Source organism: Cystoisospora suis, assembly GCF_002600585.1.
Source record: "Cystoisospora suis strain Wien I chromosome Unknown contig_6518, whole genome shotgun sequence".
NCBI classification, from domain to species: domain Eukaryota; phylum Apicomplexa; class Conoidasida; order Eucoccidiorida; family Sarcocystidae; genus Cystoisospora; species Cystoisospora suis.
The window spans coordinates 1-12,163 of NW_027159305.1; the positions used below are offsets into that span (position 1 = coordinate 1).

General features: G+C 52.7%; 2 protein-coding genes across 2 annotated transcripts; both read right to left on the bottom strand.

Moving 5' to 3' along the window:
• Positions 1–2,539: 2,539 nt before the first annotated feature.
• CSUI_010001 (uncharacterized protein) lies at positions 2,540–6,548 on the bottom strand. The gene is made up of 2 exons (XM_068070108.1): positions 6,107–6,548; positions 2,540–5,294 (listed from the first exon to the last, which is right to left on the bottom strand). Exons 1-2 carry the CDS (start codon positions 6,240–6,242, stop codon positions 3,244–3,246), a joined length of 2,187 nt encoding a protein of 728 aa, XP_067917915.1. The 5' UTR covers positions 6,243–6,548; the 3' UTR covers positions 2,540–3,243.
• A 2,108-nt stretch (positions 6,549–8,656) lies between these two features.
• Positions 8,657–11,527, bottom strand: CSUI_010002 (uncharacterized protein). The gene is made up of 2 exons (XM_068070109.1): positions 10,843–11,527; positions 8,657–9,959 (listed from the first exon to the last, which is right to left on the bottom strand). Exons 1-2 carry the CDS (start codon positions 10,976–10,978, stop codon positions 8,830–8,832), a joined length of 1,266 nt encoding a protein of 421 aa, XP_067917916.1. The 5' UTR covers positions 10,979–11,527; the 3' UTR covers positions 8,657–8,829.
• Positions 11,528–12,163: the final 636 nt, after the last annotated feature.

The following is a 12,163-nucleotide window of genomic DNA, read 5'->3' on the forward strand; positions in this document are numbered from 1 at the left end:
ATCAGGATTAAATAAAAAGCGGAGCAACCGCCTGTGCCGCATGATCACGTGTACAAGCATTGTCCTTCGTGCAGAGGTTTCTCGTGAAGGCAGACGGGCGTTGTCTTTTGTATCGAGCTAATAAGCTGCACGCATCAAAGTCTATTTGCTATCGAGGGCCTGTCCTGTTGCCGGATGCATTTCAACCGCAGGCGGTGACTACCGAATAAGCGCTGTCGGCGTACCGACAAAGCGACCAAACTCCAGTGACGATGGACAGCATTCCCGGTGTGACAGCCGTCAATATATCACCTAAGAAGATTATCCCCACTTTTGACTGGAGACAGCGCTAACTGCGAAATGCAAGGCTTGACTTCTTTCCGGCTGGGACCACGAAAGCGAACTGCTGACTGAAGTGACAAGCGCCGCTCACGAACTGTATGGCCGTTGCCAAGAACACAGAAAGCTCAGTTCTGTTTTTGTATCGGCAACCCGTGACTAACATATATGCACCGCGCCTCTTTGGTCGGCGGTCCCCCTACGGTGCCATTAGTGTTGACTGTTGCGAAACTGTCGAGTATCCCCTAAGGACACAACTGAAAATCGCAGATCGCATCCGAAGAATCACCAGAAATCTGGCGCACCGGCCTTCAGAATGTCGTTAGCCACGTGTGTCCAAGGAGCCTGCTCTCGGCGAGGGAGCTTATACCTCGGCATAACTTAACTTGACGAGCGATATGACACGCCAGCTCCCGCGCCAAGAACAGGCTCCTCGTACACGCGTGGCTAATGACATTCTGAAGGTCGCTGCGCAAGATTTCTCTGCCACCCATTCTCTTGGGCATTGAGTAACCCAGGCATACGGGCACCGGCAAGTTCACTGCCTGAAAGCGTAGGGCCTCTCCAAAGCTATTCTTCTCCCCTTGGTCCGATCGTTTTTTTGGTATTAGGAATTCTGAAGGGACGTCTGTTTGTTGCGTGCCGACTACTAGGACTCATCCCAAAGACGAACCAGATTCTCTCGGCCGGCGATCTTCAGACAGTCCAATCGGAGCTGCGGGGTGACCTCGGCAGATCGGAGCGGACGCTGCAGAGTGACCTCGGGAGATCCGAGCGAAAGTTGCACAGTGACCTCGGGAGATCCGAGCTTACGCTGCAGTCTGAGCTCGGGAGATCCGAGCGGATGCTGCGGAGTGACCCCCGCCTGTCCCGATGCAAGCTCAAGCTATAGAGTGACCGCCGGCAATCCCATCGCAAGCTCAAGCTGTAGAGTGACCCCCATCGATCCCGATGCAAACTCAAGCTATAGAGTGACCGCCGGCGATCCCGACGCAAGCTCGAGCTATGGAGTGACCCCAGCGATCCCAGCCCAAATTTCAAGCTACGGAATGACCCCGGGCGGTTCCCGCGTGAGCTGCGGAAGCTTTAGTACGCGGGCACTGTTGGAATAGATATATGAGATTCTAATGGGTCTTTACATGTGAAAGCCTCTCCTGTGGAAGGAGAACTGTCACAGCAAGAGAGAGTGTCAGGTGTCGCATACTTTGGTCGTCTAGATAGGTAGGTAAACACTTGAAGGGGCTCCATTTCGGAAACGTACAACGGTAGTGCGGGTGGAATGATTCATCGCGTGCCAAGGCTAATCGAAAACTGATGTTCTGTTTGCCACACCCAGAACGAGTCGGCCGGCGTCTCTGCAGCACAGGGGACGCTTGGGTAGGGCGACTTGTATGTATCAGGCCGGCACGTAATAGCTGGGACGAATTTTGGTGGGATCGAGTGCGTCATTGCTTTGCTTTAAACTTCTCAACTTCACTCCCGTCTCTTGCTTGGTCAGATTAGTATCATCTGTAGCAGCAGCACTCCACTAGAGGTGTTCCAGGTAGGTGCAGGAGTGAACGGAGAACCACCCTTCACAGAGAGACATCTTTGCAGTCCCGTACTCCGTGTCACACGAAGAAGCGACCGTCCCGCCTACCGCAACTCAGGGGCTGGTTCGCGACCTCGATAAGATTAATGGAGCCAAAGGAAAAGAATGCTTTGCCAAGCCGCCCCGACCCCGACTTTTCCTTAGGTCGTCTGAAGACCTTTGCACGTGCATGATGTGTACGAACATCGTGGTAGCCAAGTGTCATTACATAAGGAGGTGGTGTTTCATATTTATATCTCTGTGTCTTCCTGGAGTGCTCCAGGGCCTTTCTTGCCCTACCCCTTCCTCGCCATTCCACATCTTTAGGCATACTTATATACATCCACGGAGACGCAAGTGTGGATCAGAATCCCATGTCCTAACGATGTGTCGGAAATAGGGAAACGTGAAGACGGTTTACTCTCCCGGTCTCTGTCAGAAGTCCTTTGATACATATAAAGGCTACCAATAACAAACACCCGCAGCTCTACCAGAGGGACCTTTTCCTCCTCGCCGAAGGAAGAACCAAACCGTCACAGAACGAAAGGGTACAGCGACTGCTTCTGTCCGTGTACTGTTGCGAACTGGGTTGCAGTGCTGCCTTCCATGCCGTTTTACTGTAGAGAGCACGCACTTTGGGGGAGCCAGATTCCTTTCGACGCATTCAAGAGAAGGATTGTTAGCAAGAAGGACACCTATTGACTGAAGTTTCTCGAGGTGTTTCACCTCAGTCGCCACGCCTCGGAGACAGAAGATGACAGCAGTCTTCCGACTGAGAAAAAGTCGTATGAAACCTCTTGACAGCTGGTATGCAACAAATCTCAACAAAACCGGGCAAAGACTCAAAGATCCTGTACATCAGGTCTCTCTAGAGACGGATGCAAGAGGAACTTACCATACACGTATAGATATACATGTATAACGCTGACAGACTACATTTCTATCCATAGGCGTACCTGTGCGCTTGCAGAGGTAGAGACGGTAATGCTACAATACAGATGTGATTCTTCTAACAGCAAGAATACTCCTGCCTTGTGTTCGTTTAAACGGATTGTCATAACAACAGCCACGACAACCCTGTCTTCGAACTCGTGCGAAAGTGTCCCTTCCTCGTCCACAGGGCCGCTGCTATTCATTCCTTCTTCGTCTTCTTCTTTTGCTGGAAAAGTCAACAGGAAAAGGCGAGAAATGCAAGAAAAAGTATCACGGGTGCCCTAGGATTCCTATTTATTGCGCACACGCTCTTTTATCGCGGCCTCTTATCTGGCTGCTTTCTGTGAATGCCTTCTGGATTCTTTCGGCTTCTACTTCTTCTCTCCTTCTTTCTGGTATAACTATGGACAAGCGACAAGACCTCAGGCGACTACAAGGAATGGAGCGACGGTCAGCAAACCAATGACAGTACACCAGAATTTCTTGTCCATTGTACTATCACTTGTTGTAGTTGTTGTGGTGGTAGTTGACGATGAGGACGTGTCACCGCCCGGCTGAGATTCTGGTTTTGAGGTGTCCGGTTCCTGATCTTGTGCATTTGCTCGCAAAAATCCCGAACCGCCCGGTTCCTCAGACTGTATCGGAGTGTGCTCCTGTTCTTGATGTCCGTCTGCTGCCGAACCTGCCGACCCTACTCCCTGACTGAAGTCTCCTTCCGGGCTGTCTGTCAAGTTTTTCTCTCCGGCTTCTTCTTTGTGTGTCGCGAGATCGTCTTGCGATGCACTGTCCTGCTGGCTTTGTCGGAGTCCGCTGTCTCCCTGAACTTCATTGGCTCCCAACTGGCCACTAACTCCCGAGACGACGCCGACTCCAGCACTGAGGTCGGCTTCCGGCTCTTTATGCCATCCGGCTGGCTGTTGCTCTTCCGAGGTTCCGTGCACAAATTCCGAATCGGACCCTTCATCCTTTGGCAAGGGGGAAGCCGAAGCGGCTTGTAATCTCTCATGTTCATCGGCCGCCGAGTCGGCTGCCGCTTCCATCGCGCGTACGGCGCCTTCAGCACCGCTCGCTGGTACTGTACTCGCGTTGGTTGTAGTTGATGAATCTGGGTGGGAAGACGATAGCTGTTCTGCGTACGCCTGTTCGCCATCAGGAATGCGGAGTACCTTACTCATCACTCGCACACCGTCCACCTCTTCCTGCGCTGGTGTTGTAGCGCGTGCGCTGGCCGTGACCGTAGATGGTTTTGAAGACGGGGAATGCTCTTGATCCTTCTCACTCTGCTCTACCGTAGAGGCTGGCAGTCCGTCGTCTTCCGCTTTTTCAGCTGGGACCGGGGAGTCAGCCATGCCGTCTACTCCAGCACTTGCGGGTGTCTTGGGTGTACTTGTTGCTAGAGCTGCGGCTGGTAATGGTTCTGAGGATGCTGTGTATCCTTTTTCTTCCTCTCCGTCCGCTGCAAACGACAGCTGTCCTTGTTCTTTCTTTCCTTCTAACGAGGGAACCGACCGTTGATCAACTCCCCTCGGCCCTGCGTCGACTGCAACTGCACTGCCCTGCGGGTGGCGCGCCTCGGTCCCTTCAGGCTCTCCGTTAGAGAAATGCAGTCCGCCCGCGGGTGTCGTGACAATCGATGGTTGCGCCTCTTCCGTTTGACTTCTATCGTGTCCGTTCTGAGACTTGGCCTCGCTCTCCGTACCCAGCCCCGCCGGGCTCGGAGACCGTCCTTCTACTTCGCTAGTGTCATTCTGCGGGGGAGCACCTCCTGATGGTTCAGACGAAGGAGCGCCCTCTGCCTCTGTCTCTGGTTCAGCGGCCTCAACCGATTCTCCTCGCACCTCTGTCGGTTGCTGTTCTTGGTTTCCGTCAATTTCTCCTACCGCGGCTGTTAGTTCTTTCTCCTTCGCCACTCCATCTGATTCTAGAGAATCCGGCGCACTCAAGACGTCTACACTGACACTTGCGGGTGTCTTCGCTGCACTACTTGTCATGGCTGCAGGTGGTGATGACTCCGAGGAAGATCTGTGTTCTTGTTCTTCCTCGCCTTCACCCGACGGAGATGGTAGCTGTCCTTTTTCTTCCTTTCCTTCAAATGGGGAAATCGACTGCTGGTCTGCATCACCTGAGCCTGCATCGATCTCTGCTGCCCTGGCTTGTCGGGTCTTGGCATCACTCTCTCCCGATTCTCCGGTAGATTGCTCTTCCAGCGCAGGTGTCGATGGTGATGATCCGTCTTCTTCCATTTGCTCGCCAGTACTGTCGCTCTCACGTGCATTCTCTACCTCTTCTTCCTTATTCGCCCTCAGCCCCACACGACTCAGAAACCCTCCTTCTCCTTCACTACCACTATTCACAGTACGAGCATCATCCCATGGTTCAGTTGAAGGCGCGACCTTCCCCTCTATCTCCGGAGTTCCCCCCCCTGTCTGTGCTCCCGCGACATCCATCGATTTTCCTTGCCGTTCCGTTGGTCCTGCGAAGCAGCGGGTACAAACCACAGACCACGTCCTCATACACAAGCCCACGAATCCAAAGCATATGTACCAGTTTTTTCAGTCGAGTACACCAGTCATACGGCGGTGTCTCTTGCTCTGCTTCTTACCATTCTCCTCTTTCCTTCTTTGGTAATTTGCGTGGTGAGGAGTAGAATAGAAGTCTAAGTGAACTATCACATATGAAATGTGTCCACATTCACAGACCGTCGCTCTGACTTTTCCCACACTACCCTCACCTTGCCTCGAGACGGGTCTCTCATTCCCACCTAGGTGCATGAGACTGAAACTCTTCAAGGTGTGCGGCCTGCTTGTTCCACGGGCGAAGAACAGGAAATGGGCCTTGGCCAGTATACGTACGCATGTTGAACCTTTTGCCTTATCACCATACACACTGGCTGTAACTCTGGCGCGATCCCACCATCCCGGGTGGAGGATAGAGTAATACTATGACGACCGAAGAAAAGAGATGACAGGTTCTTTAGTTGCAGATGAAAAGCCTTGTCGCTTCCCACATCTTTTGCTGGCTAGCGCCGCACGGAAGTACACGTGGACAAAACCTCGTCTTTTTGTCACATGGGCCAAAGTTCACTGGACAAAAGGTAAAGATCCCAAGCTATTGGCAGCTCTCTTTTCGTGGCATGAGAAACTAGAAACGCGATCGTTCCCTGAGAGCGTGTATGAAGGGCTCCTTCACGGAAGAAAAAGCCCCTGGATGTCTCTTGTTGCACTCTTGATAGGTCAAGAATACGGACTGTCTCCCCGAGGAATTCGTCTCCTCCGTCTTCCTTACCTCGGACTACTCCCTCATCAGCTAACACGTAGGTTGTAGTAATCGTCGTGGCTGCCAGGGCAACAAGGAGCCCGAGGAAGAGGCCTGAAATCCCTCTTCCCCTTACGGACGGGAAGTTTGTCCCTCTCACCTTCATTCTTGACACCAGAGCGGAGAAAGGACACTGGAGTGACAGAACGCCTAACGTGATTCGATGTGCGAGAAGTAAGAAAGAAGGACAAGTCCGCCACCAGATCCCCTCTGTCAAATACTACCCACAACCGAGTCGACCGACCGGTCACGCCACTCACGCGGCAGTTTCTCTGGCTTTCAAAAACTCGACAGACATAAGCAGCACCGAACGAACACTGTTTCCAGAAGTGACTATGGCGGCCGCAGAAGGCTCCTCCGCTAGTAACGTAGAGCCACCGTCAGCAAGCCCTGGTTAGAATGTCAGCGGTGAAAGGCCAACTGGAGGAGCTCGAGCAGCAGCCATCCCACGGCAGGGTCGCCCGCTTCCACGGGCTGCCCGGGAGGAGATGGTGCAGGCCTCCGAAGACTCCGCTCCATCCTAATGGGCCCGGCCGTCAACTGTCAAGAGAGATTTGATTTGGAAAACGAATTTGAGTTAGACTCGGCTTGAGTACCTCTACAAGTGATAGAGCAACTAAAAGGCTAAGAGTGTGCGTGTTTGTGGCCATGAGTATCAGCACTTACCAACCCAAACAAGAGGGCACCAACTCTTCCGCACGATACAACGTGTGAGACCACAACACGTCTTACAAACAGAAGAACAGTCTCTCCTGGGAACCCGACGGACTATCCCATTTCAAGGGGTTGGACATGATGAATTTCAGTGTTCATTGGTGACCCCCCTACAGGTTTGTCAGAGGCCAAACAAACCCAGACGGTGCCCACGGAACAACCGCTGACAGCCAGTCTAGTAGAGCGCATTGAGGGCAGACTGCATAGGCGGCAGTAGCAAACCAGTGCAAGAAACGCAACAAAAAACGAGGCTTTGCTTTCGCCATGCTGCCTCCTGTAAAGGCGAACAACAGGCTCGCTCTTCTACTTGAGCGTTCAACGGCGACGAAGAGGTGTGGCGGTGACCCTTCATGATGCCGAGCCAACCGTACAAACGTTACGAAATGCCCCTGGTACAGAATACATGGCTAGCTCTTCTAAATTATCTTGCTCTGTAGAAGCAACAAAATTTCTCGGAATGGCGTGCACAGTACAAGCTGTGCGTGCCATTGCTTCCCGGGATTCTCAGCCCAAGCACCTGAAACGGTAATTGATGGTACGGCAGAGCAGTGCTAATGAACGACACTTCACAGTGAGTAGCCATGATGGTGTCGCCGCCAGCTTCTTCCTGGAGAAACTGCTGCTTTTCTGCCCTCCGCGTTTAGGAACGGCCAAGCTTGGAACGCACTGACTGGCTGCCCGGACGGATCAACGGGCTCGCCCTAAGAGTATTGATGCCCAGGCATCTTCCATGGACAGAGGGAAAGGGCCTTCTTCGGTCAATGATTGTCTTCATCGTTACTCGAGGCGCTTTACTGGCCGCTTTCCCTCAAAAAGGATTAGCAGGTGGCTTCACAAGTAGTTTTCCCCGAGCTAACGCAGTAGTAACACAGTGTGTTCGATTGGTTCGACTACTACTCAACTCAGCAAGCTAACTTTTGGGAGGCCCAGCTCCATACAGGGCATGACAAGCTTATTTTGCCGAAGGTGTTTTGATACACGAGACATTTCTCACTATAGCTCACTTCCCTCTTTTGCTATTTTCAGTTGCTGTTGCAGGCCACACTCAGATAGTTGTGGCTTCTGACCGACAGACTAGGCTGCCCCGGAGGGAGGCCGCTGATAAACCAGGAGAAGTTACATCTCACATGAGAACACTTCCAGCTTGCACGTGTTATTCCGGTGGAAAGAGAGTCGATTCTGAGGAAATGCAAGTATAAGAACTGGTTGCCGACGTGGGTCGAGAAGGTGCAATGATTCGCTGCATGCCCAACTGAAAAGAGTACTCCTGGCGTACAGTTCTACCCATCGGGAGAAAAGCTAAGGCCTTTGAAGAACGGCACGCTTTGGAGTACAAAGAAGTGGCTATACTGTGGAGATATCTGATTCTGGCAGTAATTCGGAACTGACCGCCTGGGTGTCAGTGACTCAGCGGCGCTTTCCAGGAAGCAATTCCATTTGTTTCGTAACTGGGAGCGCGCCGCTTTAACAACAGGCATCCGACCGGAGGTCTTGGGAGTAGATGTGAGAGTGAGCTGGGAGCACAGCCGCCTTACAGGTAGGCTGTTTTTTTTAGTTCTCTCCTAGCGGAAGAGAATCCATTGCCTCTGTAGGCAGCATCCCGCCCCACCTAGCCTTATTCGTTTCACTTTATCTCTGGAGAAGGCTCGCTGTCAGAACGGAAAACTACGGAACAGCGTCTCTCATCAGATTTCATGCCGTCAACCTCGCTTTGGAGGCACACGAAGTAGCGTAGCGAACTGCACGCGTCCCCCTATATATACATATATATATAGAGAGAGAGAAGTAAGCGGGGGTATTTGCACAACATACAAGTATGACTTCTCAAGCAGTATCCCCCTCCCGTATGCGTTTGCTGAAGCGCGGTGTCCCAACAACGGCGACGAACTCCTGTTTGAACTCGTACGAAGGCCTTTCAAATACCTCCCTTTTCTCACTCTTCTTTTCGTCGTCCTAAACATAGGTGAAGCAAAAACAGCTCATGCAGTCAAAAGGAATGGTACGACGGCCAGCAGAGCAACAGTGCTAGACCAGACTCTCTTGTTCGTCGCGCTATCACTTGTAGTTGTTGTGATCGTAGTCGATGATGTCGGTGACGGGGTTTGATTCCCCTGCCCTCCTGCTTGGTCATTTTCCGGCTTAGGCGTCTGCTGCTCCTGTTGTTGTTGTTCTTGTTGTTGGTGTTGCTCCAAGTCTTGATCCTGATTTTGTGGTACCGAATGTTGGGCTTCCTCTCTGTCTGCCGGTTGGGGTTCCCTCGGCGGTGGTGCATCCACGTCCTGTCCTGGAGAGCCTGTCTCCCCTTTCATTGCCTGGTCCCCCTTGGGACCAGGTGCGACTGGCTCGGATGGAGGCGTGTCTACATCCGCCTTCGGCTGGCTGTCGGCTGATCCTTGAGCTACCGGTGCGGACGGCGCGGCTGCGGCGGCAACGCGCGAATGGGTTTCGACGAGTTCTTGAGAGCCTTCCACGTTTGCTGCTTTTTCGTTTGCCGGTCCTCCTGCCCCTGTTTCCCTCAGGGCGGTCGCTCTCACAGTACCCAGACTAGCATCTGCTGGTCTTGCAGTTGACTCCACTGATGTCGGTGGTGAACTTACCGGAACTGATAGCTGTACTTGATCTTGTACGCCTTCTTGCGGGACCGCGGGCACGCTACTCATCGTTCGCACACCATCTACACTATCACTAGGGACTGCTGCCGCTGCACTAACCATGGGTGGGGGTGAATCTGACGGAGTTGACACATCTCCCTCCTCTTCTTCTTCGAGCGGGGGTACCGGCTGTTGCTCTGCATCACTCAAGCCTTTATCGGTTTCTGGTCCGCTGGCCGGTGGGGCCTTGCTGCCGTTTACCTCCGGCTCTCCTTGAGGGAGTTCTACTCCTGTCACAGGTGTCGGGACAGCTGACGGTGCCGCTTCTCTCTTTTCATCGCCAAGCCTGCTGGTCTCATCCACATTCTCTGCCTCTCTCTCCTCAGCACTCGGCTTTGTCGGCCTTAGAAACCCTTGTCCGTCATTACCATCACCACTCCAGGTAGACATATCTACTGCGTCAGATGGCCGAGGGGTCTCCGCCTGTCTCTCTCCTCCGGGGGCCTGCACAGATCCATCTTGGAGTGATATCACAGGGCACACAGATATCGGTACACGCAATGAAATGTCCCACTTTTCTCGATCAGTATCACACCTGAAAAAGTGGGAGCTTTCCGATGTAGACGCCTTGAGAAGCGACAGAGGTCGTCTTGATATTCAATGGAGACTACCTTAGACGCGAGATAATTAAAGTTCCCCACAGGCCTACAGTAGCATTGACTCTTCCTTTGGCTTTCTGTCTTCCCGTTCTTGCGCTCCCTAGACATTCTCAAACAGAAAACTGAATGGAAGACAACACGGAATGTATTTACACACGAGTGCTCCTTTATCTGTGTTTGCCTAGGGTTCTCTCATGCCGCCTCCCCAGCCGTGTGGACAGGGACCCTCCTTGCTTACCCTGTCTAGTTACACCAGGGTAAGTGCAGTTTCTTGAGCCTATTCACGGGGAATTTGAAGAATCCCCCGTGGATAGGGTCAAGAAAGTGTAACTGTACGTAGTGTAGACGTGAGGAGACTCTTTTGCCCAAGGTAAACCTGTTCTTCCTTCGTGGGTACAAAGAACCACAGATGAAGCTCTCTGGGTTACTGCAACTAGGAAAGTAGTACCAGTTGCCTTACCAACGTAGAATCTGGCTCTGCCCCGTCATTCCTAACAGAGTGTAGACTGCAGAGCCTAGGCTAGTACTACAGTGAGGAGGGAAAGAAATTTATACGGTCAGCGTGTTCGTATAATGTGAAATCAGTGTTTTTGTGTCCCACGCCCAATAGTTGCGAGGGGCGGCCCAAGTCCACCTGGACAAAGCCACCCTTTCGGATGAAAATATTTTTTGTCATCCCCAGTTCTTATAAGAGCTCGACAAACTCTACACGCCAAAGTAGTTTTGCGGTACCTTTCCTTACCTTCGACCTCACCAACATCCGCGAACACATCGGTAGGCGTCGTAGTCATGCCTGCAAGGGCAACAAGGACGAAGAGCCCGAGGGAGAGGCCTCCGCTCCCTCTTCGGGGTGAGAAGTGTCTTGATTCCAGCTTCATTTTGACAAGCGCACAAGAAGAATGACAGGCAAAGGAAGAAATGCTGAAGATATATTGTGTGTGTAAGATTGTTTGAAGCGATGCAATCAAGCACAAATCGGGGTCTTGGACCCCTGCCAACGCGAACCGACAATCGACAGGACTGGCCAGAGGGTCGTGGTGCCCCGTAGCTGTTTCTTGGGGTTAAAAAAAAAAACTGTCAAATATACGCCTAACCTAAACAGGAGCTTTTCCGTGGAGTGACTGGGACCGCCGCAAACGGCAAGTCCGGAAGAGAATGGGACCCGCGTCAACAAGCTCCAAACAAAAGTGCCCCGCGGAGATCTGCAGGCCGGCCTGATGGGTGTGACTAGCGTGTCGGGAGAGCAGGGGACGGGCCCACGCTTAAACAGCAGCATAGTGTGCTACCGTAGCCTGGCACAAGGGAGATGCTTTAGCTGCGGCACTCCATCGTCTGATGCGCCTGCTTCTGGAACTAGTAAGACGTCAGCCTGCAAGGTCAGTGCGACTCAGATTGTCGAAGGTGGCGACCGTGGTTTGGACCGGGCGTCTTTTCCTTTCGTTGCAGGGAGACGGGAGCGAGGCAGGAGATTGGAGGTGGTCTTCACAAAGTCGTAAGGGCCCCAACCGGTTTGCGGGCTCTAAAGAAAGCTGTGGTGTATGGAGTACGACAGAAGAGCGTTATACTAGGCTCTTGAAAAAGTACAGGTACGCCGGAAACTCACTGGGTTGAGGGTAGGTTCACGAATTCTCTGCCTCTGAGGGAGATAGTGAAGCGAAGTGGAGCTGCGCTTAGACGGGCCTACGAGTAGAAGGAGGTCCTGGAGAACAGCATCCGGATTACCTTACCAAGAGAATAATGACTCTTGCCACAGTACGCTGCGGGTCCCACGGATGGAAGCTCTGTTCTGGGGACGAGAACTTCACTGGCGGGTGTACATGCTTAAGCGGTAGCTTGGCACCGCAGCTTAGAACGGGTAAGAACAAGATTCAGTCCCTCCTTTCCTTGAAAGGCACCTTATGAACGGCCGCTCCGGCAACGAAGTTTCCGGTGCGGTCTGATGGGGGCTTCCCGTCATACAGCTGTTACCGCGTGCTGCTCCAACTAACAGACGAGTGTCAGCTTAAGCTGCTGAAGACTAGGCTTGCTACCGAGCTGAGTGGGTGTCACACGACTAAGATGAT

What these genes read in the sequence shown, in the direction of transcription:
- CSUI_010001 (XM_068070108.1), bottom strand. Translation starts at nt 6,242, where the DNA reads ATGAAGGTGAGAGGGACAAACTTCCCGTCCGTAAGGGGAAGAGGGATT. An exon ending in TGATGAGGGAGTAGTCCGAG is followed by an intron (nt 5,295 to 6,106) that starts GTAAGGAAGACG and finishes GCTGCTTCGCAG; the next exon opens with GACCAACGGAACGGCAAGGA.
- CSUI_010002 (XM_068070109.1), bottom strand. Translation starts at nt 10,978, where the DNA reads ATGAAGCTGGAATCAAGACACTTCTCACCCCGAAGAGGGAGCGGAGGC. An exon ending in GGATGTTGGTGAGGTCGAAG is followed by an intron (nt 9,960 to 10,842) that starts GTAAGGAAAGGT and finishes TATCACTCCAAG; the next exon opens with ATGGATCTGTGCAGGCCCCC.